The sequence below is a fragment of the Spodoptera frugiperda genome, chromosome 25 (genome assembly GCF_023101765.2).
Source record: "Spodoptera frugiperda isolate SF20-4 chromosome 25, AGI-APGP_CSIRO_Sfru_2.0, whole genome shotgun sequence".
NCBI classification, from domain to species: domain Eukaryota; kingdom Metazoa; phylum Arthropoda; class Insecta; order Lepidoptera; family Noctuidae; genus Spodoptera; species Spodoptera frugiperda.
In genome coordinates, this window is record NC_064236.1 from 14,338,328 (window position 1) to 14,365,526 (window position 27,199).

Here is a 27,199-nt window from a genome sequence, read left to right on the forward strand (position 1 = left end):
GATGTCGATAACAGTTAGAACCTTGCCAATCATCTAGATGCCAATTAGATGGGACACCCTGTATGAAACTATCGCTAAGTATGACTTTAATCTTCCAGATCACCTTTAGAACCAAGTGCCTTCATCATAATGCCTACAACATTCGAGCCTCGCGACGAAGCTAACTTTACGTTAAGAATATTCTCAAACAAACCAATTAAGATGAAAGTTTTGGACAATCCACCTAAAATGACAAAGACTGCATTAGTGAAGGCACCACCAGTAGTAGAAGTAAACAGCTTTGCGCAGTACGAAGCGGTGTTCCTTCAACTAGCCGACGAACACAAGTCTATAGACCCATTTGAATTGCAAGAATTACTAGATGCTTGCCTTCCAAACGACTACATCAAGAGCTGTGCCTCCATAGACACGTGTAGACAAATTGTTTTGTCTTTAGATGTATCCTTTTCAAAATTTAATTCAATATTAAACCTAAATTATAATGTAAAGTGTATGACCTTCGCGTTACAGTGGAAGCGTATACTTCTTAATTAACATTCCTTAACTTATATCACAGAAAAAAGGTACAGGTCGCATATCGCTGTCAGACTTCAAGGACCTTATGTGCAGTTTAAAACATTGGCAACTTGTCTTCCGGACGCATGCTAGAGAGAAAATGGGAGTCCTCAGAGCGGAGAGATTCCGGGACGCCTTAAGAGATGTCGGTTTCATAGTACCCGAGAAAGTAATGAACCTTCTTGTGTTAAGATATATGAGGAAAGACGGCATGCTAAGATTTGGCGATTTCGTTTCTGCTGTTATGCATCTACACCGTGCTTTTGGTAATAACTCTTTATATAACTCTATTACTTACTCTAATACTCTTGTTTGTATGTATCAGTTATTTTGTTATTTGAAAGTTGTAATTTTACTTTCAGAAATCTTCCACAAAAGCAACACACTTCGAACAGAAGGTGTCCAAATGAATTTAACTGAGGTAAGCGAAATCAGATTTTTTAACTAACTTGCATTTATCATATTTACCGAGACACATTTTAATTGATTTGTAAACTATAAACACAAGGAATGTAGTGGGGTTTACCTTAAAGTACACATTACTCCAAAAAACCTTAATAGAGCCACTAAAAGTGAAACATCCTTGTCCATCCTTATTTAAAGTCAAATCTACGATACGAACCTAATCTAAGTTGTAAAGCAATTCAATCAACTAGAATGTTTGTGATTTCCGTAGCTGCTCATACCTTATTTCTACCAATTGGTCCAGAATTACTCGGAAAATTGGAAATTAATCGTCTTTGAAAAACGATTTTTTTATACACCCCGACGATGACACACTCCAGAGGTAATACAAAAAGATGTGTTGCAAACGATTTCATCTATTTTTTTTTCTTTTTAGATACAATATTACCTACACCTAGACTCCATCCTTGGGCAGGTATTTAGTAGCCGCAAAAAATGTAGTCTAGACAGGATTAACTGCTTTTTATGTACCTAAAAATTCATATAGGTAATAAATGTAGTGTTAGGTGGAATGTCTATGTGTGTGGGTGTAGATAAACATTACAGTAGATTAGATTCTTGTCCGTAACTTTGATTAATATAATCTACGTAAAATAATTTGGCAATTTAACCAATATCATTACAAACTATGGTCCAAATTATCTTAATACTAAAGGTGTTACTAAAATTTTTGTAGCGATTGCGTTAAAGTGTAACAAACATTTACTTTCACAAGTTTTCATAATATAGATACTATATACGTGATTAATAATTAATCCTACTCACTAATAATATTTTATGTTTGTCCACAGTGGCTGAAGAATGTATTTATGTGCTAGTAAAACTAGGCAGGCGCTGTTTGTCATTGCAATTGGACTTGAGAACTGGCATGGACTGGACTATTGTGGCACCCAGTATGGTCCTAGAAAATTCGTTCCCAACCGGTGATCCACTGACCTTTAGAGATCCGCAGTTGCGCAGAAGACAAAAAATGGTCCTAACAAGAATGATATGAAAGTAGTCCTTGATCAAGAAAAGTTGGGAATCCCTGTCCTAGATCGACGCGGGGCCATAAGCCTGGTTTAAAAAGGGGCCAGTCCTTATTTCACTATAATGAAAATATTGTTTTATAAATGGCATAAGTATGTTATTGTACCTAAACTTTTAACAACCAGTGTTACGGCAATCCATTCCAATTACCTCTTAGTTTGTACGAAATCGCTAAACGACCGTCAGTTGATAGCTATTAGTTTTCTATATTATTTAGATTTAGTTAAAATATGATATTATAGATACCTTTGTAGAAGAATAACCAGCTCACTTCACGGTTGTGATAAGATTTCTGTTAAAAGATTAAGTTAGTCAATTACGTGATGTGAGAGTTTTTAAATGATGGGTATTTAGTGCATTTCTATCAACACTAATTTTGAAATGTGCAATGTTATCTTGATATTTGTTTTTTGCGACTACATAGCCTACTCGGTACGTATCTATACATATAGTTATATAGGTATACCTATCTACTAGGTAAGTACCTATACTCTATTTTTAGGTAGGTACTTACCTAAAGGTCACGTTTTCAACTGGATTTTCATTTTGCCTACTCTATTTTAGTTTATTGTGTAGTACCTAAGCTATTGGTCATAATAATGAGTTTTCTCATCACTATAAATATCTACTCAGTGCATTTGTTATTTTAGTTAGGTTCTTATATTAATTGTCATTTGGTTAAGAATAGGTACCTACTTACTTAAAATAAGGATTTATTGAATAAGAAAGTCGTATTTTGTAATCTTGTTGCTAATGATATCTACCTACCTACAGGCTACAACCGACATTTTGCCTTGTGTACGAACAAAAGCGAACTTATCAATTAACGACGTATTTAAGCAATTCAATAATAGCACAAATGTGAAAATTAGTTAGTGTTTCATGATTTTTCTTTTAATATCAATTCTAACTGATAACCTGCTTTATTTTGTAACTAAACTTAGTCTTAGTTTTCTTACAGAATCTTACCGTTACCTTTTGTAGTTATTTTGACCAAAACTCTGTTTATCGAACATTTTCATTGTTGCCGTTCAACTTGTAGCGGGTTCGATTCCCGCACGGAGCAACTCTTTGTGTCCTCCAAAAATTGTTGTTTCCGGTCTGGGTGTCATGTGCATGTGAAATCGTATGTTTGTAAACGCACCCACGATACAGGAGAAAATCCTAATGTGGGGCAACGCTTTAAAAAAAAAAGTAATAGTAATTTGAACTACTATTTGAGAACTCAAATTCAAACCTACTACTTCTTTCTTCTTCATATCCTATGGGTATTTCCAGTAAATAATTTTCTGTAAATGATTAAAAAAAACTAAGAATCTATGTTTCAACACGCATGGGTAGTCCCTAAGTACTATAAAGCATGCATATGCAGTGCATGAAACTCCAACGATCTCGCTTGATTCAAAATAATAATATAATTATTATACTTTTTTTACTTTCTAATACATAATATACATACGTAGGTAATGTTAATGTGTAAATAATAGGAACGTAAATCCACCGAGTCGGTACTTACTTACCTAAATTAAAATTTTAAGTTTTTTTTTTCTAAATCACAAATGAAAGCGTCACAGATACGTCACATTATTTGTTTTGATTATTTTGGTTATCGAATAAAAAGTTTGATTTTAAAGTGTTTTTGTTTTATTAAACAACCATTCCTTAATTAATTTAGTAGTTCCTGTTTCACGGGGTCTAAATTCCTCCCTATTTAGCATCTAAAGGGAAGAATGCTGTAATTATGCGGCTGTCGGATGCAAACTGTATTTACTGAAAACAAAAGACGTGTTTGGATACACACCAAACAAACTTTTTACACCAATAATACACGAAGAAACGCTCGACACTGAGCCATACTCAATAATATTAACTTGTAGTAATGATACGTATATTTCACAACGATTTAACAAGTCTTCGGTAGTATAGTGGTAAGTATCCCCGCCTGTCACGCGGGAGACCGGGGTTCGATTCCCCGCCGGAGAGACTCTTTTTGTATTTTTATTCAATATTTCCCCATCAAACAACCGTAGCCCAATACATTTTATTTACTTTACATACTTATTATCATTTTATTTTTTATTTTACTTGAAATAAAAGACAATACTTTTTCATATTTATCTATTCAACAACTACTTATTTATACTTACTAGTAAACTACTTAGACATAATATATGCCACAAGTACTCAATAATAATTTAATGTCACAATAATACTATTTACATAAAAGTCCACAATTAACAAATAAATAACACAAGAAGCTTGTTAATGAGGGATCTCACAATTTACCCTTAAATACTTAAGAGATATGGGTTGAACAAAATATGTGCATTGCTTATTGTGATTACATATAGGAGTTAACTTACAGGTAGGTTACCAGCCTTTTAAAAAGGAATACACACTTTTTTTGAAAGTTGTACCAGTTCGAGAATACCGCTGACAACTTTCTCCACAAAATGTATAGTCCTTTAGGTTTAGGTGACTCTTACTACACCAATAGGGTCGTGATGAGGATGTGTGATGATAAATATAGAGGATTAAGCAGACCAACAACCCTTTAGGAAATAGTAGTTTCCATTATTCCTGACCGATTTGACCGAGGTACCCCAACTTAACCAACCCTTCAGAAGTTATCTGCATTCGAATTACTTTTATAAAAATTACGGATTTTATATACATGGTAATCTACATAAAATCCGTAATTTCTTGCTTAGTGTCTCAATTTTGTTGATTTTGTACACTACCAGACACTTTCCGTCGGCCATAACTTCCGCCAGACGCTATTAAGCTCCTAAATAAATGATTGAACTTTACTTATATTAGATCTATGTACCTAAAAGTTGGTAGATGCGGCAACACTGATACAGCGCATAGTAAAATAAGGCGGGCTATGTATTTAAGAGATAGAAATGGCATAGACGTCTCACTTGCTCCAAAACGCTAGTATAATACTCTCGCGCTCATGCTCGGCTGAATTTGTTTTATGTCTGGGGGGATGTTTGGCCCCTTTGATTCGTCTGGCTCAACAAATATAGCTTAAAAATAGTCTTCTAAGTAAGATATATAAAAATCAAACGTCAGAATATAAGTAAAGTTCAATCATTTTATTAGGAGCTTTAAAGCGTCTGGCAGAAGTTATGGCCAACGGAAAGTGTCTGGCAGTGTGGATATTATTTTCCAATTAATGTTTTGTAAAGCATATATAAAAATCAGCCAACAGAATTTAAGTTAAGTTAGTCCTATTTTTATTAACCTTTCTCACCTGATACCTGTAAATCGGCTGTCTATCCAACTTAACTGGTACGCAGGCGTTCAAGGTACATAATAAAAGCTACTTGGTATCCCATGTTTTGTCTTTCAGAAAATAAGTAATGTCTGGCAGGGCTGGGCTCTTGGTCCATTTAATCCACTAATTACTCATTTGCTATAGTTCAAGGGTTCCCAACCTACTATGACCTACAATGTCTAAGAATGAGGTCCTTACTAAGTTTTTGATACAGTACACTCAAAAGTTATTCCCAGTCTCTTGCTCAGCTACTCCACTAAGCAATTTATGGATATACATATGTATCATACATTCACATCAGTATGATGTTAATTTTGGAGTCTTTCAGCTGATTTCATACTCTGTTCGATCCATACACAACTTTACAATTATCTACATAAGATAGGTAACACAATAATCATTTCTTATCTGGTATACTTTGTTCATCTGTGGAAGGCTCTGTGGCAGCTTTGTGGAGCTCGTACAACTGAACTAGCTGTTCATCAGTCATGTGGTCTAACAGTTTTGGGTCTAAGTATTCCCCAACTTTCTTCGTTTTAGCTTGTTGTATAGGCTTCATTTGTTTAGCCAATGCTATCGCATAATCCTGAAAATTATTGTAAGAAGGATTTTAAAAAATTACTTTATGCCATTTACTAGTATCAGAATCTGTTTTCAACAGTTTGGAATGAAAAGGTATGGACTATACTGAATTATTGAAAATTAATAGTCAAAACAACACTGAATTGTTCATAGCTTTTATAAGTAAACACACTATTTATGAACCATACAAAAATCGATTGAGTATGGTAATCAAATCAAGAGGTGAATAGACACAGAAAAAGGATGATCAGATACTAAGAAGAATTTCCCAATACCTATTCATTTCACCTCTGAGTCTTCTGTATCTATTCACCTCTTGATTTCTATTAATGCTACTTAAGAGACATTTAATGATTACTTAAACTATTCCTTAGTAACGATTTTGTATCGAAAACGATTGCTAAAGACTGGGTAAGTATTAAGTAACCATTAAATGACTCTGAGTACGGGGGTCAGGCAGATGCAGTAAGCAACCACTTTTTGTATATATCTTTGTGTATATTTATATATGTAAGGAATAATATGAAGTTTGAAATAGCACACACCGTCCATTCATTGAGGAATATCTTAGCTTCCTCCGGGTTACATTTCTTATGCCTCTTGAATTCGTCTCTGGCATAGTTGTCACCCATGATTCTGAGTTCTGGTGGCAAAGCGCGGTGCACACGGAATATCAGCTTGTATAGTCTACGAACTCGGAAGACATGTTCCACAGACGACATACTGTAATTAGTAACAATTTCATATTATTATGTAAGAATAAATAAAAGTTGTTTTATTCTGAGAATTTCCAATACAACTTTATGGTTAAAAAAAATATATTTCCCGCAATTGTATTAATTTAATTAGTAAAGGAGTGTTTAATAAGACTTTTATAGACCGTATAATAAATATTTTTCGTATAAATCAAGATTTTTGTAATCAAAACATTGGTACATAACCTTTAAATCTATAAAATGGTTCTTACCTACTTTTGTTGTAAACAGTTAGTTATGTGCCTGACTAGATTTAATAACAAATGTATTAATTATTGTAATTAAAGTTTGTTAATTGATAAAGTTACAAAAATCTGTTATTATTTTCAATAGTAGTTTTAACCTTACTTTTTTATGCCATAGACAATTATAAACTAATGAATGTTAATCTATGGTCTATGGTAGTCCACAGATGTACAATATAGGTTGTGGTCTTTTTAGTAACTAGTTTTCGGTTTGGAAATATGTAATCAATGTGGATTATATTCATTACAGAAACTATTAATAAAACATTACGTAAATCTGTATAACTTCCATTTTTTTATTTTTCCGAAACACCTGTTGACAGATACTAATCGTGGTGGTCGCACGGAGGCTTAAAACTTCTGGTTGAGCCACTCTTCATCCTCATGTACGAGGGTGAGGGTTCGAAACCTGAAATGTACTAATGTGATGTTTTTCTTCGTACGTATGTAGTTTCTAAGATTATTTAGACACCACTAATACGACATACAATAAAGAAAAACATTGTAAGCAAACCTATCAAGTCCCCAAGATACAGGATCCTAGTTTGAGGGCTACCGATACAGTTGATGACAACACCAAAATTAAACAAATTGTGATACCTATAGTATAAGACCATGATTGTGAAGTTCATTAATATTCTTATTCTAAACCGGGGCTTATAATTTCTCATCATATGTTTTAATTGCCTACACCGGCAATAAACAAACAAGGTGGTTAATATAATAATATGTAGTGTGATTAGCAATAGTGAGAAAAGGTTTTACTCAAACGTGGGCACATATTGGCCGCCCTTGATGATATTACTTACATGATGATAACATCTATTTTTATAACCCTGTCTATTCCTCTTTTTATCCAAAAAGGAGTTACGCAGGCTACACACCTTCAGTTTTTAACTGTACCGATGAACACCTGAACAAGTCCAACACTCCTTTGAACGGTGCACCTGCTCATGATCCGGAAATTAATGTTGGTCTACACTGGACTTATTTGTAGCTCCTCACTCCTAAAGAACCCAGATAACTCAATTTTGTAATAAGGGGGTGTATACTAAAAACTGCTTTTAATTTTATTAGTATGTATTTTATTCACTTGAACTGTACAAAGTCAACAACATCTCATGACACGGCTAGAAGAAATGAAATAACAAACGGCAGTTAAATAATTTAAGGTCAACGATGGAATAATTTCAGTGAGAAGAACCGAACCTGTAATATGAATCACCTGAATTGAAACACCCTGGAAACTATCAAAGTACATAATATTCTAGGAATTTAAACTATTCCAGTAACCTAACATGTCCATTTAGCAGTATAACTAAGAAAGAATAACTAAACTAATAATTTATAGACTATTTACAAAAACGAAACCAGGATAAAACATAGACTATCGCTAGGTGGCATTGGAGAGGGGGTAATTGACTACTGTATCATATAAGTACACACAGAAGTTTTATGGCTATTCCAATATAATAGACACTTATTATATGAATAAGAATAACATGCGAATAAACACTTTATCAGTGATATCTGGCCACCTAGCACCTAAACAGGAAGATCAGTTTATATAAGTATGTATTACAAGAGTAATCGGAATATGAAGTTATCACAAAATAAGAGGTCAACTCTGACAACTGTTACATAGTAAGAGGTAAATAATATTGGACACTGTTTATGATCGATTACCAAGTCATATCGAAGTAAATTAGAACTTGTAACTACCGGATCTGACAATATAGTAATATCTCAAGAACCGGTGGTAAACACAACAGCTTTGCTCGGATTGATGTTAATTATACAATAAACTTTATTTGTTTTAAGTCATTAGCCTATTTACGAAGTTTAGTGTACAGTTAGGGGTGGTTTACAATAAGAATTTCTTAGATGGCTCAGTGAGTCAGGTAGGACTTGTTATCTATAGTATAAATTGAACCAATTTGTGATTCGATTTTTATCTTTAAATATTTTATAATACGCACAAAATGTATTATAAGGACTACGTTTTAAGAAAATATGACGACAGGTAAAATCACTATGGTATCCAACCTGAATACTCATCTTAATGGTGGCTTTTTAAAATACAACTCTCTGTAGACGAATCCATTTAAGTGCATTTCCGCAAAAAATAATTTGGTGCTTATAAATGATGTTCTTTATGAACTCTATGATTAATGTGAGTAATTATTATTTATAATACGACTTTTACTCATTTTTTAACTATAATAAATAACTTATTATGAACGTCGAGCAAACAGTTAATAAAATGACAAAATAAATGTCTGAGTTGGCCTCTTTTTTGTGACGACTTTAATGGTTAAGTAATTAACCAGTTTATAAAGACCATACACATTGATATTAAAAAGATTAAGTACCTACCAATATTACGTTTTTTTTTTCGTTGCATCTATCTAGACACTAAATACGAACACTGAACACTTTTTAAATACATTCATATTTGAATAATTGTAAATGGTAATGATAGTGATCAGTTGAAATATTTTTACGAGTACATAATATTATTATTGTTTTCATTCAAGACTCTTTGTTTTATCGTAGCTTTACCGCAAGAATAGTATTCCTACTGTACTGTTTTTACTACATTGATGGAATATATGTGAAACACATGGCGCAGTTCATAACTCATTCAAATCTTTATCAATTTTCGTCAGTATCATATTTAAGGGTTAACCTTGCTAGAAAAACCCTGTCCAACACGAAAGAGGGGTTATGAAAATGAAAGAAAATATATAAAAAAAAAACTAGTGCAATTTAATCGCAAAAAACTAAGACGAGTTAAGACTCGTATAGGTAATTTAGTTAGTATCCCTTAGGATACTAACTAAATTACCTATAGAGTAAGATCCCAGAGCCGCTAGACATAAAATATTTTTACAAGCATATAACTTTCGGTTCACTAGTCTTGTATATACTTTTTAATACCTGAATGTTTGTGGAGCTTGCCGAGTGGCACCTGCGCACGTACCAAGTGAGAAAGGTAACTAAAAATTAGACTTACTTAATGTAAATTTTTATGACAGATTTTTATATGTTTTGTAGAATATTACTCTGAAATCAATGGATCAAAACGTTTATCAGACGCTTTAAAGCTCTAAAAAATAGTGCACCTTACAAAATTTGTTATAGCAATATTATATGCGAAAGTTATATGCTTGTAAAAATATTTTATGTCTGACGGCTCTGGGATCTTGGACTACTACGTAAATATGTTATGAATTTCATGTTTCCTCAAAAGCTTATTATGTAAACAGAATTACATCCCTACACTAATCTCAATATCCAGCCGTACCCTACGAATTAGACAAGGTTTTTTTAACATGTTGTATAATTACAGCTTATAGGTCTTATTTAGATTTTTTCTTGTATGAAAGGGTGAGCCAGGCAATGGTTGACCGAAGCTCGTTTGGCTGGGTCCAACATGAGCATGCGCTCTAGAAGATCTTTTAGTTGTGTAATCTTTTTAGCTTCAGGGGCTGGCAGTCGGTGATGCGGTGGTGCGAGCTCAGTTTGCAAATCTCGTGTTGGTTTTATACTTGAAATTATGACGATCTTTTCCTGGAAAGACAGAAAATATTCATAATAACAATAAAGAATATAAATAGTAAAATGGTTATGATGGATTTTCTTAAATAAGTTTGTCATTTACCTTAATTAAAAGGTTTAAAGTACACACAACTAAAAAAAAAAACTTATGTTTAGGTATGGAATCCATTGTAAGCGAAATTTATGCCTAATAAGATCTAACCCTATATTATAAAAATATATAACTCACCCTCTCAGTAATCTTATCCAATTCGTGATACATAAAGTTGCAGTTAGCGTCGAAATGTTGTTCTTTAAAGTATCCTTTCTTAATAATTTTGTTTGGCAATTTCCCCTTTAGATCCATAAAATACTTTAACATTTCATTATTTGACTTGCCACTGAACATAATTTTTCCTGTGGACAGTTCATATATGGTGCATGCTGTAGACCACATATCTATGCCGTAGTCATATGAAACACCAATAATGATCTCTGGAGCTCTGTAGAACCGTGACACGAGGTATGGAGTAATTTCATTATCAGAGACATGCCCGGCCGCTCCAAAGTCACACAGTTTCAACATCAGTTTGTTTTCATTTACAAGAATGTTATCTGGTTTAATGTCTGTAAAAAAGAAATTATAGTTAGCTTTATATTATAATTATAGTATTAATAAAAAAAACTCTTATTCTCCAACAATAAAAAAGAAAAAAAAAGATCATGATCAATAATTTTTATCTATAATATAAAAATAAGTCGGGTTTTCCTTCATGACGCTATAACTCCGGAACGCACGAACCGATTGCCACGGTTTTGCATTCGTTAGAAAGGTATCAGGCTGCGTAAGGTTTATAGCAAAGAAAATTCAGGACAATTTTGAGAGTAAAACAGGGAAAATCATTGGCGAAACGAAGTTTGCCGGGTTTGCTAGTTAATTTATAATTATTGCTCACCTGCATGCAATATTCCAGTTTTCTTCAATAATTTCAGAGCTAATAGCATCTGTTGTGTGTAGCTCCGTACTGCTTTGATATGTATGCCGCTATTCTTGCCATACTTCTTGAGAACCTCTCTAAGGTTCATGGAAAGAGGTTCCATCACCATGCACAAATGTCTCTTATGGAAGAAGTGACGGAACAGGCGGAGGCAGTGGAATTTATCTTCTGGGTCAGCATCATTAAGACGTTTGAGAATCTCCAACTCTCGTAGCCCTGTCTTGTGCCTGTAAATATGAGATATTTACAAATCAGTTATTATAGTTTTGGGTATTGGATCGTCAGTCTGATTATATCATTCCGCTGGTGAAGCCAGTAGCTTCTTCCAAAGCATTTTTTACGGTAGGTATAATAAGCCGGTAATCGAGCAGATGGATCACCTTGGGAAGGGGCCTCTGGTTACGCACGAAACACTACGCAAGCGTTGTTTCACGTCGGTGTTCTGTGCGGCCGTGGTATCACTCCGGTCGGGCCGGCCTATTCGTGTCGAAGCACGACTCTCCCACACTTATATTCGTATGGCGTTTGTAAGCTTAGTTTCGTATGGCGAAGATGGCATAAGTATACTTACATAATCTCATTATTCCTGATGATTTTCACGGCCACATCAGTGTTGTTGCGCGCCTGGTCTCTAGCGCGCACCACGTTAGAGAAAACGCCCTGCCCAGTGTATCCGTACACAGTGTAACGATTATCCAGCATCTCACCGATGCGTACTCTGCGGGAATACGTAAAAATATAAATGAGTGACTGTACTTATAATGAAATTTGTAACAAGTGTCGGGGTTGGTTAGCCGCCTGTCACATAGTACAAACTACAAATTATTATTAGTGGCCTGATAGGAGTAATAAAGTGGTGTTTACTAAACCTTTGATTAAGAAATGGTGCTGAGCTTTAGGAACTAAGACCCAGGTTTCTAAAAATTTTTATTGAATATAAGAATCAATATAAAGTAATTTAAGTAAGTTTCATTGCATTGTTACTTGCAATAAATTACTTTTAATGAGAATACCTTGGTTTTGGTTACATCCAGAATTGCACTAACCATTTAATATATGAAATTAAACTACATATGGCTGAATATAACATAGTCTATGTGCAGTTACTATAATGATCAACTTTACATGAACTTTTGAGTTAGATTTCAGTATCAACTGTGCCAAGATAGGTGTATTTGTCGTATACTTCTACTGTGCGGTATAAATGGCGCAGTCCGCCTGGTGGCAGCCGAGAAAATTCTATATTTTCCTAGTTTAGATACAATAAAGACCAGACATGTATAAAATATGAGCCCGGAATAACATGTGTTTCCATAGGCTACAAATAGCGTACTTGGCTGTCGATCGATGGCACTCATACCATTAACAATGAACATGCGTGGCAGACTGACCTGTAATAGCCTTCAGCGTCGTCCCAATTGTCGGTCAACGAAGGGTTTTCTGCTGCGCTTTTGTTTTTCGGCTTTCCTGCCGTTGGCGTCTGTGAACAAGAATTTAATAGATTTAAGAAAATAAAACACTTTATTAGGTCCTAGACACTACTTTTGAATGTGATATTCCTACAGGTTAGGAGAAATCGTGAGTTTGCTTATAAATTATAAATAATGAAAAATTTAACATTTACTTTACTCACATCAACACTATCAAAGTTATCCTGATCGGCAAACATATCCCATTCTCCGCTCTTTGTGGACTTATCCACCTTGGTATCAGACTTTGTTTCATTCGTATTCCGAGTTGTGTCATTATTAGCCTTATCTGGCTTGCTTTCTTTTTCTTTAGTCGATTTCTTGTCTTTGGTTTCAGTTTCTTTCAATACTCGGACCTCCGCAACTGTTTCCGAAGCATTTTTACCGCTACTTTTCGGATCTTTCGGTGAGGCAGATTTTCTTGGTGCTTCTTCAGGTTTAACGGCAGCATTGTCGCTACCGAGACGCTATAAAAAAAACAAAATAAAAATGTCAGTATTGGTCAATGCACATAAACATCTAGGTATAAAACAATACTACTACAAAATATCGGTAAGAAGAAATTGATCAGTAAAATGATCTGTGTGCTTCACTACTTTATGACCGAATTGAAAAATAGAGTTTGGAGGTATGAAATCCATATTCGGTAAATATACTTATAGCTTACCTTCATCAGTTGTTCTCTTTGTTTCCGCCGCCTTTCAATGATCTGCTCCTCAGTCTCCTCATCATCATCAGTGTTAATTGATATGTTGAGTTCCTCATCGCTTGAACTTGGTACAATCTGAGTGACTTCGTCGACGATGCCCTGGAAATAAAAAGGCATTTCATTTTATGAGATACAGACGTACAGTTGGTAGCCTTAATTGTCTGATATGTAGAAGCAATTTTCAATCTGTCAAGTAACTGGTCGCATCGGTTAATTCGTTTATTATAATATAATAAACGCATTAAGATGCATAATATAATAAAAAGAAACTAAGGGGTAAGTATAAACAAACAACAAAATTATACCAAACAAAAAATATCTCAAAAGCTTATTGTGGTCTTCTATATGACCTGGAATTTTCTTTTTACCTTGAAGCCCCGTAAATCGGACCGTGAGGATTTGTCTCGTCTATCTAGCATACGCTCGCGAGATCGTCGATCGCGGTCCCCAGGCCTCTGATCTCTTCGCGGTCCTAGCGGCGATCTATCTCGCGACCGTCGCGTTATTCTCAAAAGCTCTCGTTCTCCTCCCCTTCGCCTGGCTTCTAACGATCGGCGCTCTTTTTCACGTTCCCGCTCTCGCTCCCGTTCCCTAATTTCTCTTTCCCTCTCACGCTCCCTTCTTCTTTCTCGTTCTCTCTCCTCTATCTTTCGGCGTTCTTTTTCTTTTCTTTCTCTACCCTCTCTTTCCTCCAATCTACGTTCCATTTGTTTACGACTTTCTCTGTTGATAATTTCACGTAAATCTTCTTCTTGTCTTTTAATTTTATGCTTTTCTCTTTCAGACGAGTGATCTTTACTAGATTTGTGCTTGCCACTTCTTTTGTGCTCGTGTTCTTTTTCTTTTTTTGGTTTCTTAATAATCGGTGACCTTGTATCATCATTTATACAAATAACTTCATTCAACTTCTCTTCTTTATTAGCTTCATCGTCACTCTTTTCGGAGTAATAAGCAATGAGGCGGGCTTGAAGTAATTCTTTTTGCTTCATTAAATCTTCAAGGTTCAAATCGTCTTCTATCAGTATCAGCTCAGGACTAGCGCAGTCTTCTTGATAGTTTTCAGTCTCAGAGTTAGAAGATAAAATTTCTAAAGTCTCTTGTTTTTCGACCTTTCGTATATAGGATTTGCCATGAAATGGACCTTTGCCTGAGGCATCCCCATTTCTTGTTTTTGTTGTCACTATAAGGTTCGGTCTCTTAAGTTGATGGCGTCCCTTCTTTATCAGCTCCTCAACGTCGGACAAAGACGTCTCACTCTCTTCTTTTGGACTCTTGTATTTCTCTTTCTTGGATTTCTTTTTCTTCTTATGCGACTTTTCTCCAGACTCTTCTGAAGTGCGTTTATGTTTCTTATGCTTCTTACTTTTCTTCTTCTTTTTGGTTTCGTCGTCCACGCTATCGCCGTTTGCAGACCTCTCTGTATCCAATTTCTTCCTGTTAACAAATAAGTTTATATGTATAGTATTATATACTTACTCTAACATTTTGCGCTGATTCCAATTTTTTTCCATTCACAATACATTGGACAACTCTGTAACGGTAAATTAAATGATCAGCAATGGCTCAAATTTAAAGTCATGGGTTACGACTTACAAAGTAGTAATAATTATACAGCACATCATCAACGTATGGTTATTGATAGTATTGATGTAGCACTGATTAGAACATCGGTCTTTTGTTAAAGATGTGAAAATCCTAGCTTACTACTTCAAGTCATAGTCTTGTAAAGTGCAAACAATATTCAGAATTTCTGAGCATAGGCCATAATATTACGATTACATAATGTATATTACATGTGTTATTTTTTATGTGCATACATAAACAAATATATAATAAACGATGAGTAGGTAGATTACAGTTTTATTAATACTACTCAACATTACTCAAATAAAAGCAATATTAAAAAATATATGTTCATTAATTTTGGTATCTATGTTTTGATTGTACATAATTAATAATAAATTCGTTTACTGATCGCACAACCTAGGAGTTCAACCTTCGATACCTTGCTGCTTTAGAGGAATTTTCTAATTTGATAACAATATTTATATTATAATCTGAGCCGCTCATAGTTGATGTTAAGATAAAGATTTACGAAAATCTAGACCATGTCTCTTTTTTTTTATTAAGTTTATTTTTATATCAAAACATTATCTAATTATTTATATTTTCACAATATGTACTAACTGACAAACGTCAAATGTTACTGAAGAAGACAGAAGACATACATCGACTACAGTTGTTTTCCACTAAAGAGTTTATAAGTAGGTAGCGAAATCTTATAATAATAAGGAGGTCTTTAGGCCTCGGCCTCGAATTTTGCGGGCAGCGGGGCGGCAGCGGCGGCGGCGCGGGAGCGGCAGGATCTTATGCGTATAATCAAATGGACCGGTTTTCGAACACAGCGGCGGCGGAGCGGCGCGGGAGCGGGCAACGAGCGGTGCACTCCAGTCAAGCGGTGACCGCCCGCGTTGCGCGTCTGCATTGTAGTATAGTGTTGTGTACCTACATTTTTTTGTGATGTATCAAAATGTCCTCGGACGATATACCTCTAAATCGTTTTGGATTAATTCTAGACACTAAATCACTCTTGATAGTTTCAAGAATATAGTCAAAAGTTTCTACACTCATTCTGGTGTAGTCGTAGAATTTGTTTGGAAAATAAAAATGATTTGTTATGTCAAATAAAATATTTATTATGTTTTATAGAATAATTAGTAACTAATGCGATGCGAGCGTTAGGAATAAATTTGAATCAAAAAGATGTTGTCACCGTTTTTCACACATTTCGTTCGCTAATAAAAACAAATATCTCGACAACACAACCACGAACACAACACTACACCGCTGTAGTGCCGCGCGATCTGCCCGCTAGTTTCGAGAACGGGTCCGCGATGCCCGCCCCGCTCCCGCGCCGCCGCCGCTGCCGCCCCGCTGCCCGCAAAATTCGAGGCCGAGGCCTTAGACTTGTAAAAATTCATTGTATTGTTAAGTTTAGTTTAATTATTACTCTAATTAATAATTTTATTAGAGAATAATTTAATATGATGACTAATTGTAATTTCTAATGTTGACTAATTTTAAACCAAAATGTTGAATTTAATACAATAATGTTATTTTATTTACAAAGAATTAATATTTCTACACCGACAACGGTAGTGTATGTGAAACTATTTATATTATATAAAAAATTTCATTAAAAATTAAAAAAAACCCCGACACAAAAACTAAATTTCCCTTTAAAAAGTAAAAAATAATAAAAGAAACTTAATCTTAAAGTACCCAAGAATAGACTAATAATTATAAAAAAAAATACGTCGCGTTGGGGGACCGCTACTAATTATTTCTTACTTATCTACGATTTTTTCATAAGTATCACATGCTTGGTGTTAAGATTAAAGTAAATTGATGTTTAAGTACTTAACTATAACGCAGAAAATAGAAATATAGCGGCGCGGGCGGCGGTGTGCAGTCCGTATTCGTGCGGTCCCCCAACGCGACGTATTTTATTTTTTTATAATTATAAGTCTATTCTTGGGTACTTTAAGATTAAGTTTCTTTTATTATTTTTTACTTTTTAAAGGGAAATTAAGTTTTTGCGTCGGGGGTTTTTAAATTTTTAATTTAATTTTTTATTTCATACTTTTTATAGGTAGGTTAAGTTAAGGTAGGCTTAGTATATTACATATATGTACTTACTATAATTTCGATTCTTGTTAAGGTAAAGATTACATTCGAGGTCAAGCTCGTTCGCTTTTATTTATTTTTTTACTTATTAATTACTAGTTTTTGTTTCTATAAGTAGGCTAAAGATTACATAGGTGCAGGTTTTTTTGTTAATAATAAAACGTTAAATTAAAAATTTTATATTTTTGTATTTTATTAAATTTTTTTTAATATATATTTTTTTTAATTTTTGTTAGTTTGAAAAAATAATATCTTTCAGTGCGGTTTCATTTGAGACCCCATCCCAGTATATTTGCAGACCTTCGGTTAATCTTCCCACTTTCACCGCCCATAACTTTAAAACGGCTCAACCGATTTTCATCAAACATGTCTAAGAACACTCGCACATAAGTCCCCTTTAATACGAAAAAAAACTAAATTGAAATCACTACATCCGTTCGGGAGTTATGATGCCACAGACAGACAGACACGTCAAATTTATAACACCCCTTTTTTTGCGTCGGGGGTTAATTAAGTTCTCAATGTATACCATATACTCAGAAATAAATTACTATTCTATTCTATTGTAATCTAAAGCTAACCAAAATATCTACTTAAGAAAAGTATAAAATTTTATTATTAGAACTTATAAGGGGATATTTACCATGATAAATATCCCGTTATAAGTTCTAATAATAGTGTTAGTGACCACGTCAGTTTAAAAACTTATAGTATAAAATTTTATAAAGCAATAATATCTTTTAATCTATCAAGACTACCTTTAGTTACCTTTAGTTAAGTAATTATATTATTGCATTTATAACATATATTTATACTAGTCACTTCACATTTCACTGAACAAAACTCTACTCGGGATGGGATTATGGGACCTACACTAAAATTAGAGGAATAAAATAATGAAATTGATAATTGAGTACCAAATACAATGGTAAAAATGTATGTTGAATGATTCATAGTAGGTAAATAATAAAAATAAGGATTTACTTACTCTTTTCCCATTCTTATTACGTAGCGGAAGCGCTCTCCAGATAACTGTAATATAGAGAAAACACTAATTTAATACCCAATGCACACTTTAAATTTATCGCGAGATGGATATTTAGCTCTACTCTTTAATAGCCTACTCAACCGACGGATACACAATTCCGAATGGCTGTTAATGAGCGGGATACATTGTTGCCTGCTGGTATCGGGGTCTCATACAATTTTCCCTAATTACGACCTTTTGGGGAAAATAAATTACAAAATTTTCCTTAAAAGTTGTTAATGCAAAGCCTAAGACTTGACCCATAAGACTTTAAAACGAAGTTAATTTCGTCACTGTTGCCACCCCGCCGATTCTTGTATTTATGTAATCAGTCACAGGGTACATGCTTATATGGCTCACCCACTATTGCCCAACATCAGGGACTATTTCAGTATTTTAACAAAATATTTCAATGCTTATGCTTAGTTTCTAAAAACTAGTTTTTTTTTTTAAATAGAAATAGATCCTCTTGGATCTATTTCTATTAGCAAATTTATATGTATAATACATACATAGTAAAGAAACACTTATAACTGTGAAAGTCGCTAGTGCAACAATACAAAAATAACAATACCATTCAACAAGTTGCATGTAGAGTGCAATCTTAATGAGCAAGTTAAATCCTGTATACTATCACTTTAATGATGTTGCCTATTAGGTAGATATTATCACTAATAATTTTATACACATTAGCTAAAGCGACAATACATACATAGCTTTACTTTAGCTTTGCATCATAGTTAGTTAAATATCTTTTAGAGGAAACTTTCAGCACAATTGCTTGCATAGAAGGATAATGTCAACTAACATATTTTCATAAACTTTCACAGGTGTAAACAAAATAACACAAAATTAAAGCTACTGTAATTACTCTTTTGTTTGAAAAAATAATACAGTGAAACCTCATTAAGTGAGACATCAAGAGACCTTCAAATTGGTATCACTTATAGAGGTATTCCACTAACCCAGTGATAAACAGGTATAAATAAACATTTGTCTCATTTACAGAGGGTTCCATTAATGGAGGTGAACATACGAGTAATATCACATAAAGAGGTGTGATTCTTAAATAAAACAATGTGTTATGTGTACATTATAAATTAATAAGAATAAGTAAATCAACAAACAAAACGATGTTGTCTCAGTTACTGAGGTTTATGCATTAAAATTCACTTGCTGTCTCAGTTATAGAGGTAACTAAGATGATAAATCGAAAGAACGAATCCCAGATAAAGAGGGTTGTTTGTCCCACTAATAGAGGTAATTCAGTGCCAATGGGTCGAGACCTCAGTATGAGTTCCATTTGTGGAGGTTTCTCACTTATCTAGGTCCCACTTAACCAAGTTTCACTGTAATATAGCATGTGTAGTAGTTTGACATTGCTGTAATAAACGGTTTACCAATAAAAGACAAAATCTAAATCCAGCAAATTTATTTTTATTCTCGCTACTCTCATATTTCAAACAATCATAGCTATACATATTAGAAGTTTTTAGCCAGCAGTATTTACAATGAGTAGTCTAATAATGAAACATTGTATTGCTGTTTTGATTAAATAAACCTAGTTGAGGTAAACCTCAAGAATTACTTTTCTTAATAGGCATAAAAGCTTAAAACAATTGAACTGTAAGTAACTAAATGCAACTGAACTGACTGTACTAGTCCAGCCAGGAAAGTACTACATTCGCACAGGATATAAACATGAGACAATATTGCTGCAGCTTTATATTAAACTTATATTTGCAATAGGCAAGCCAAGAAACATTAGTATGTATAAATGCGTGGACAATTGCATAATTTGTTTATAAATCAAATCGCACAGTAAATTTTTCACATAATGTACTGTTAAATACAATAGCTGAATTATAACACTGATCAATATATCCAATTTACCCTTAATAGTTCCTATAGGCATAGTCAGATGTATTTCTAGTGTACATCGGAATAGTTTATAAGTCTATCACCTTGCAACAACTAGATCTCATGATTTAATAGGAGTATGAGATATGCCAGCATTGATGAATTCTTAAACTTTCTATGTATACAACTGATCGCAAAGCAGTATAATAACTTCTGTACTAGCTAGTACTGGTACTACAGCAGTTGGAGTATTTACCAAAAATTAAGACTGAACCAGAGAATTTGATATTCCAGTGGCTAGTGATGACTATTGGTGTGTTAAGCTTAAACCTGGTGTTGACAGAAGATCTAAGTCTTAACAGAATGTAAATATAATACTTATTCCAAACATGGTAGTTAAATTTTAGAAATGTCGGGGAATCTATGTTAGTTATAAACTTATATTCATCAATTGAGCATTTTGCATGGCACAGTACCTATCTAAGACCTAAGACTAGAAGTTCATGAGACAAGCAGAGCAAATAAAACTAGTATTATTACACATGTAACTTCAGTGTCTTGTAACTTTAGTCATACATGAAAATGTTTCATGAAAAAGAATACTTACCCTGTCATGACAGTAATAATCTAATAGGAAACTTTATACACTGTAACGATAACCTCTCAGAAACTAGTAACAATAAAAGAGAAAGCAAAGTTAGGCATAGTTATGAGAAGTAGGTACCTAAACAACTAAGATAATAAGTGAAACATCACCCATTTTTACCAAAACAACTCATGATTTGAACAGTAATTTATCAAAGCCGCAAATAACATAGGCATTAGAGGTTATAATCTGTGAAGCTTTGTATAGCTAAACAGTAAATTGTAAAAATCTTAACAAACATACACGGTAAAGTCAGTACCTCTCAAACAAAATGATAGTGTGAGCACGTCAGTAACAGAAGCTAGGAGTTTCGGCTATATCGAAGGGCACAAATTGTTCACTATTTCTACAATTCGAAACACAATGTCAAATATCAAAATAATTATTAAGGTTTCACAGAAAACTATAAACGTGACTTTATTATTTCGTTTGCAGACCAGGACCACAGATCACTATATAATATATATACTAGTCAGAGACTCAGAGATTTTCAGATAGAAAGATACATACATAGATAATATAGTTAGACAGTGACACACACAGAGTATAATCTTTGCGCATAGACAAGCAATTCATAAAATCCTAATGTCTATGCGTAAATCAAAGAGTAAATGACAATGCTTTTTTTTAAAGCTGTTAATACAAGTTCTAATTTTGTTGGACTCGACCACCCGACCTCGACCAAATTGGAACTTCTGTTGAGCGGTCGGCCTGACATAGTAATAATTATACTAGTCAGACGTGGTTAGCTCGCTGAAAATTCCCGTGTTTTGGAGGATTTTTTTTTTCTAAAGTTGTAGCAATAAATCATTTTTCTACTTTTTTATTTTATAATGAACAGAAGGTATGTATTATTTCATTTATTTTCTGATAATATTAATAACAGAAAATTAAAATTTTTTAACATGAACCAACATTTTTTGCGATCACCTTCACCATTGTGTCGATCACATTCTTTTGTCAATAATAATATGTTCACTGTGGATGTTATTAATTTATTCCTTATATTTAGTAGGTGAATTACCGTACGACAAATGGCCATAGATTTTGCTACCACAATACATAGTTGCCGAACCCACAAATTATACACGGTATTTGTCGCAAAAATGGCAACGGTGCGTAGAGCCAACTGATGGTTGGATATCCCACCGATGGAACGCCTTTAACGTCGGAGTAGTTTCTACGTTGAATCCAATTTGGTCGGGTCCAACCAAATTGGAATGAGTGTTAACGTCGTAATGGAGGTTTTGACTAAGACACGTAAATTAAGATTAGAAGGAATATTTTTAGGCTTCGGTATCCAAAAGGTATAAATGAGAACTCTATAACTTAAACTCCACTGTCTGAATTTCTGACTGAGTTTCTTAGAAACGATTTTAAATAAATGTTTAAGGAGAGGCATAATTTTGTGTTCAATAGTATTTAACGTTTTGTACGCCAGTGATTTTATTGACGACATTTGAATTACGACTTCACCCCCGATGCTAAGCCTAGTAATATAATACGTCGTTCGGCCTATATAGAAAATCCTAATATGGGCAAAAGATAAAAAAAAATGCCATGGCAAAAAGTATGGCATTGAAAGATACTGTTTTATATAATTTATGACTGACACTGTTTTAAGTTTTAAATATATTTCGGGAGTGACCATAGACCAGATAAAAAAGAGAAGGAAGGTGCTTTCTGTCAAAGATGAAAGATATAAACAATATGGCCGTATGGCGCGAATGTGAAGCGTAGCCGTTTTAATCTTGTGTCGGAGTAATAATGCTAACAATGCTAATAGCATTGTTATTTATTGTAATCGAGTTTGAGATTCAGATTTCAGTGTCAGTCAAAGAGTACCTATAAAATAAGTCAGTGAATATTATTGTCATGGGAGTCGAGCAATCTTTGATGTATTTTGTTTACAGTTTAACGTGGTTTAACCATGTTTGTACCCTTTGTAGGTGGCTGAGACCTAGACCTCATTTTTCCACTTTGGAGGCGTCTATCTTTCATACGACTGATTTTGACGAAAAGTGGTTTTAGGAATCATGATGTATTTTTTAATGTCCTATCCATAGACAACCATCACGGATAGTATAGATGATTTTTTTTTTTTGAAGAGATGCAGTGACCGCGCGCTCTCCGCCCTCTATCTCGAAAACGGTTCACCGTATAAAAAAAAGTTCACACAAAAGTTGTAGAGAATTTTGTATTCTACAATATTGGTATTAAATGCCCATACCAAAAACCCAAAGGAAATGAGATATTTCCAAAAAACCGCAAAAAACACGATTTTTGGGATCTTTGACCCTGAATTTTAAGAGTTGCTTACACCCTACCATACGTAGGTTTTGAGACAAGTTTTAGGGGGTTAATATACAAGTATATACAAAATTACAGCTGGGTATCTCGCATTCCGAGATTCTTACCTAATTTAACCTTATTTGACTGGATTATCAACGTCAAAAACGTCAAAGTCAAAAATTTTAAAATTTTAAATGTCGATTGTCAAAGTCCTATAGTAATTTGAATATTGTTTTTATGTATCTATTGTATTATCTTTTTGTTTTTATGTCGATTGTCAAAGTTCTAGTAATTTGAATATTGTTTTTATTGTATCTATTTTAATATCTTTCTTTTATTCTTCGAAGACTGGCGATGGTTAAAGCGAAGTAGAAATAATTCCCTACTTATTTAAAGATTTCAGAATTTTAATCAGGTACTTGCATTCTATTTCTTACCGACAGAGTTAGCAGTACATTATCCATGAATAAATAATTAATGAAACTGAATATTAATTTTAACGTGTTCTATTTACAGAAATGAATATAACAAGCAGAGGTACTGTCCGAAAGTTGTATTACGACGATGAGACAGGTGAAATTATAACCTATGATGTTAATGATGAAACTGGTGAATTGTTGCTTGAAAATAAATCACCGCCGTTTGAAAATGTAAGACAACCTCTTGATGCACGTGAACCCGAGGTCAAGTACATGAAGTTCCCTCGCGGTTATATGAGCAAGACGAAAAAGTTTCAATCATTGAAAGAGAATATAATTGCTGGTTCTAATAGAACTAGTCATCGTTTGTTGTTGATACCGACACTGATGATATTTCCTGGTCTTTTTTGTGTAATACTTATGGTACTTGAGGTGTTTTTACATGTGCGGTGTCACAAGAAGAATAAAAAGCTTAAAGATCCAAATCTCTATTACCGTAGCCCATTCCACATGGTCACTAGCACTTTTTGTGGGGTATGTCGTGATTGTGATACAGCTTCTAAAATTGGACAGCTTCAGGATCAGCGGCGTAACCGCTATGACTATTTCAGAGGCATAGCTCTGTAATTAAATGGTTACAGATTAAACATATAGGTGTTGGTATTTTTTGGTGAAATTGTATTTATTGATCTCTGATAAATAAGTAATGGCGTCTCAATTGAGTTCTGAAATGAATATTATATTTATATGTATACACTACACTAAAATAGAATATAATTGAAATACTAGTAAATATTATTTATTTAATAGTTATAAGTTTTTATTTATTTATTTATTTATATAATGGAAAAATTGAGTTTTGGTCTCACGATATGATGTTTCTATACTTTATTGTCATACTATATTTATTTCCTTACTAGAATCTAGTTGGTAGTATACAATACTGTAAAGTAGTTTATGAAATTGAACATAGTAAGAAAGGTTAACTTACCAAAGTGAGTTTTAATAATGTCTACACTTTATAAATGTTTTCCACATTTGATTGCAGTTTCCAATTTATTGATATTTTATACTTTTATAATAATATATTTATGCATTCGATCCAATAAATGAACTATGACACTATGATTGACTATTACACTCAAGTAATTGATAAGATCTGATGTTAATTATATGGTTGCTAAACATACTTCAGTGTATGTTCAATATATTAAAATGGATACATTCTACTTAATATCTTGTATTTATATCTCTTTTGCATATTATGTACATATGAATAAACAAGGTAAAGATCTCTTTCAAGACTGTTTAATTTTTGGGCATTGTTATGTGTTCTATAATTCTTACTCAGCGCCAGAAAATATTGTGATGTAGTCTTATAATTGTTGTTATGGTGTTGGTTTTAGCTTAAAGTCTAACTTTTCATATTAGTGTAAGTTCAAATGGTGTCATGTGATATTTTGGTAATAAAGGATTTATTTATAAGTCTTAATTTTGTTTATTATATTATTTAATATTATCAAAGTTTAGATTGTAGTAGAAGTATTATTTTATTTATTCAATTTATATCAAAAATATATTTACAGGTGTAATGTCTTAGTAATTCTCTTATGTAGTATATAGATAAAAGTAGCAAGTGATTAAGTTCACATTATCGAATGAGTAATATAATAGTATTTTAATATAATATACCAAAATATAATAAATATTTCCTATCTACCTATCCTACCTATGTATATAAATAGTTTTAAATTGAAAAGACAAATACATAGTTAGATCAAAATTTTTTAAGAAGAAGCTCCTGGACATAGATCTAGAATCTAGAACTATAACAGCTATCAATGGTGGTTGGCCCATAGTCGAAGTTAAAGGACAGACACGGGCTGTTGATGTACTTTAAAGAGATCATGACCTCTGATTTCGTTTGGGTGTTTCATCTCACTCTTGCTCTGCTTGGGTGAGTGTGCTCTTTTGTAGTAGTGTGTTTTATTAACAAAAAGTACAAAACATTTAATCTCATAAAAAATATTATGCCATCTAGACACTTAACGCTTTTAATGCCCTAAAATGTTCCCCTAATTAGTCATCTATGTTAAACAGGTAAATTCCTCATGTACATGTAGTTTACCCCCTAAGACTCTACTGGTACTAGATACCTAGTAGTATATACTCCAATATTAAGTATAAACCGGTTGCAACTTCTTTTATTGGGTGCTTCTCAACTCCTTTCTTGTACCTAGCTATTGCTGTTGTATTTTATACAAATAAATGAACGGGAAAGGTTATATTTTAATATCTAGGCAACAGAAAGTAGCTTCAGTACATCTCCCTAGTTATGAGTCTATTAATTGCCTGATTAGGAGCTAATATAAGTCATTCATAACCTAAGTAGGTTACCTACCTATGACTAAAGTTTTTAGGTCAAATGCAAATGGACTTTATTGAATTTCCATATTTATGTAAATTTTAATAATTTTGCCTTATTACTTAAGTTAAGTTAGGTGCTATTTTAGTGCCAAAAGTCACCAGAGAGATCTTTTGAGGTTATAATTGCTTAACTACCTCTAGTTAGATCTTGCGTCGATATGATCTATGACCGCTAATACAAGGTCCTAGGATTAAACCTTAAGTCAGGCAGTGTCACATTGGGGCTTCTAACTTAGACCTTTTAAACAAAAGATGCAATACTGAAGTCGCATGCAGTATAAGATAATAATAGGCCAATGCCCGAAGAAACGGGTCTAATAGCATTGTGGTTGATAGGGGGAAAAAGGGAAACACCGCTATCTACAATTTTGAGAAATAACATGCATAATGTTATATAATCTTACCAAATTATTAATGTGCCAGATTTCTGCCATAGTACGGTTGGCCATTTCAATAAAACGCGGTACCGGCGACCATTTATCCCGAATTTGATTTTTTCATTACGGGCGGCACGTTTCAACGTTAATGTTCGAAGGAGGTTATTATCCTTCTAGAACATTCGACGCCATATTTCACTGTAGATAGTATCTCCATATCAAGAGATTCGATCAATAAATCCCTCACACCACTCCTGTGTTACCCCGTCCCTCACTGTCGAGAGGGGATGCAGTAAAACGCACGGAGCATTTACACCTACCGACACGTGTACCCAAACAAATGGTTTATACATCAGACTTTTCCCATTTTGTCTCCGATTGGAAATTCTATAACAGGGATACCTTAAGGGATACAGCTGCAGCTGCAATTGGATAATTATTTCAATATTGAGGACATAACTTCCTTGTTGATCAACTGCAAGTGCAACTACCTAGAAACGGATTTTGGGTTTCAATTATGCACAGTTAAATAAGATTTTATAAGTTTTTTCAGAAATAGCATGATATCTAAAATTGTGCCTGATATAGACAATGTGACCAAACGGGCATATTTCTATAAGATGTATCGGCAGATTGCAGCATTCAATTTTGTAAGGCTCGCGCGGTCACGGAACGCTTCTAACGTTCAGAAAACCTCATGCAGATCTAGTATTGCATTTTATAAGTACTCCAGACATTTTCTGAATCTCTCAATACCACTTTCACCCGTTTCGGTTACCTCCTCGCGATACACTATCATACTGGGGCCACACTACCTTACCGTCTACCGGGCTG

General features: G+C 33.7%; 4 protein-coding genes across 8 annotated transcripts in view; 2 read left to right on the forward strand and 2 right to left on the reverse strand.

The window, feature by feature from the left end:
• The window catches only part of LOC118282405 (calpain-C), a 60,640-nt gene extending 56,958 nt beyond the window's left edge, over positions 1-3,682 (forward strand). The window contains exons 11-15 of one of the 3 annotated variants that reach the window (XM_050704283.1): positions 99-438; positions 557-821; positions 918-976; positions 1,232-1,342; positions 1,812-3,682. In XM_050704283.1, coding sequence (XP_050560240.1) covers positions 99-438; positions 557-821; positions 918-976; positions 1,232-1,330 — 763 coding nt within the window. In that variant the 3' untranslated portion in view covers positions 1,331-1,342; positions 1,812-3,682. Of the gene's footprint in view, positions 1-98; positions 439-556; positions 822-917; positions 977-1,231; positions 1,343-1,396; positions 1,436-1,811 lie in introns of all 3 variants that reach the window. The other 2 variants (XM_035603474.2, XM_035603483.2) reach the window with 2 other exon arrangements.
• A 471-nt stretch (positions 3,683-4,153) lies between these two features.
• LOC118282417 (succinate dehydrogenase assembly factor 3, mitochondrial) lies at positions 4,154-7,050 on the reverse strand. 2 transcript variants are annotated; one of them, XM_035603495.2, is made up of 3 exons: positions 6,882-7,050; positions 6,460-6,637; positions 4,154-5,918 (listed from the first exon to the last, which is right to left on the reverse strand). In XM_035603495.2, exons 2-3 carry the CDS (start codon positions 6,634-6,636, stop codon positions 5,730-5,732), a joined length of 366 nt encoding a protein of 121 aa, XP_035459388.1. In that variant the 5' UTR covers position 6,637; positions 6,882-7,050; the 3' UTR covers positions 4,154-5,729. The 2 variants fall into 2 exon arrangements, with proteins under 2 accessions (XP_035459388.1, XP_035459396.1); XM_035603503.2 differs by having other exon boundaries at positions 6,886-7,046.
• Positions 7,051-7,976: 926 nt separating this feature from the next.
• Positions 7,977-26,710, reverse strand: LOC118273732 (uncharacterized). 2 transcript variants are annotated; one of them, XM_035590911.2, is made up of 10 exons: positions 26,393-26,710; positions 18,306-18,349; positions 13,999-15,064; positions 13,589-13,729; positions 13,086-13,388; positions 12,844-12,932; positions 12,024-12,170; positions 11,411-11,679; positions 10,705-11,081; positions 7,977-10,487 (listed from the first exon to the last, which is right to left on the reverse strand). In XM_035590911.2, exons 1-10 carry the CDS (start codon positions 26,435-26,437, stop codon positions 10,281-10,283), a joined length of 2,688 nt encoding a protein of 895 aa, XP_035446804.2. In that variant the 5' UTR covers positions 26,438-26,710; the 3' UTR covers positions 7,977-10,280. The 2 variants fall into 2 exon arrangements, with proteins under 2 accessions (XP_035446804.2, XP_035446862.2); XM_035590969.2 differs by lacking the exon at positions 26,393-26,710 and adding an exon at positions 21,110-21,354.
• LOC118273923 (uncharacterized) lies at positions 23,334-25,053 on the forward strand. The gene is made up of 2 exons (XM_035591181.2): positions 23,334-23,557; positions 23,659-25,053. Exon 2 carries the CDS (start codon positions 23,661-23,663, stop codon positions 24,186-24,188), a length of 528 nt encoding a protein of 175 aa, XP_035447074.1. The 5' UTR covers positions 23,334-23,557; positions 23,659-23,660; the 3' UTR covers positions 24,189-25,053.
• Positions 26,711-27,199: the final 489 nt, after the last annotated feature.

Bases quoted from the DNA above. Each gene is read 5' to 3' on its own strand.
- LOC118282417 (XM_035603495.2), bottom strand. From the start codon at position 6,636: ATGTCGTCTGTGGAACATGTCTTCCGAGTTCGTAGACTATACAAGCTG. The intron at 5,919-6,459 runs GTGTGTGCTATT...AATAATTTTCAG, and splicing joins TATTCCTCAATGAATGGACG to GATTATGCGATAGCATTGGC.
- LOC118273923 (XM_035591181.2), top strand. From the start codon at position 23,661: ATGAATATAACAAGCAGAGGTACTGTCCGAAAGTTGTATTACGACGAT.
- LOC118273732 (XM_035590911.2), bottom strand. From the start codon at position 26,437: ATGGCCAACCGTACTATGGCAGAAATCTGGCACATTAATAATTTG. The intron at 13,389-13,588 runs GTAAGCTATAAG...TTTTTTTTATAG, and splicing joins AAAGAGAACAACTGATGAAG to CGTCTCGGTAGCGACAATGC. The intron at 12,171-12,843 runs GTCAGTCTGCCA...GTATTCCCGCAG, and splicing joins GACGCTGAAGGCTATTACAG to AGTACGCATCGGTGAGATGC.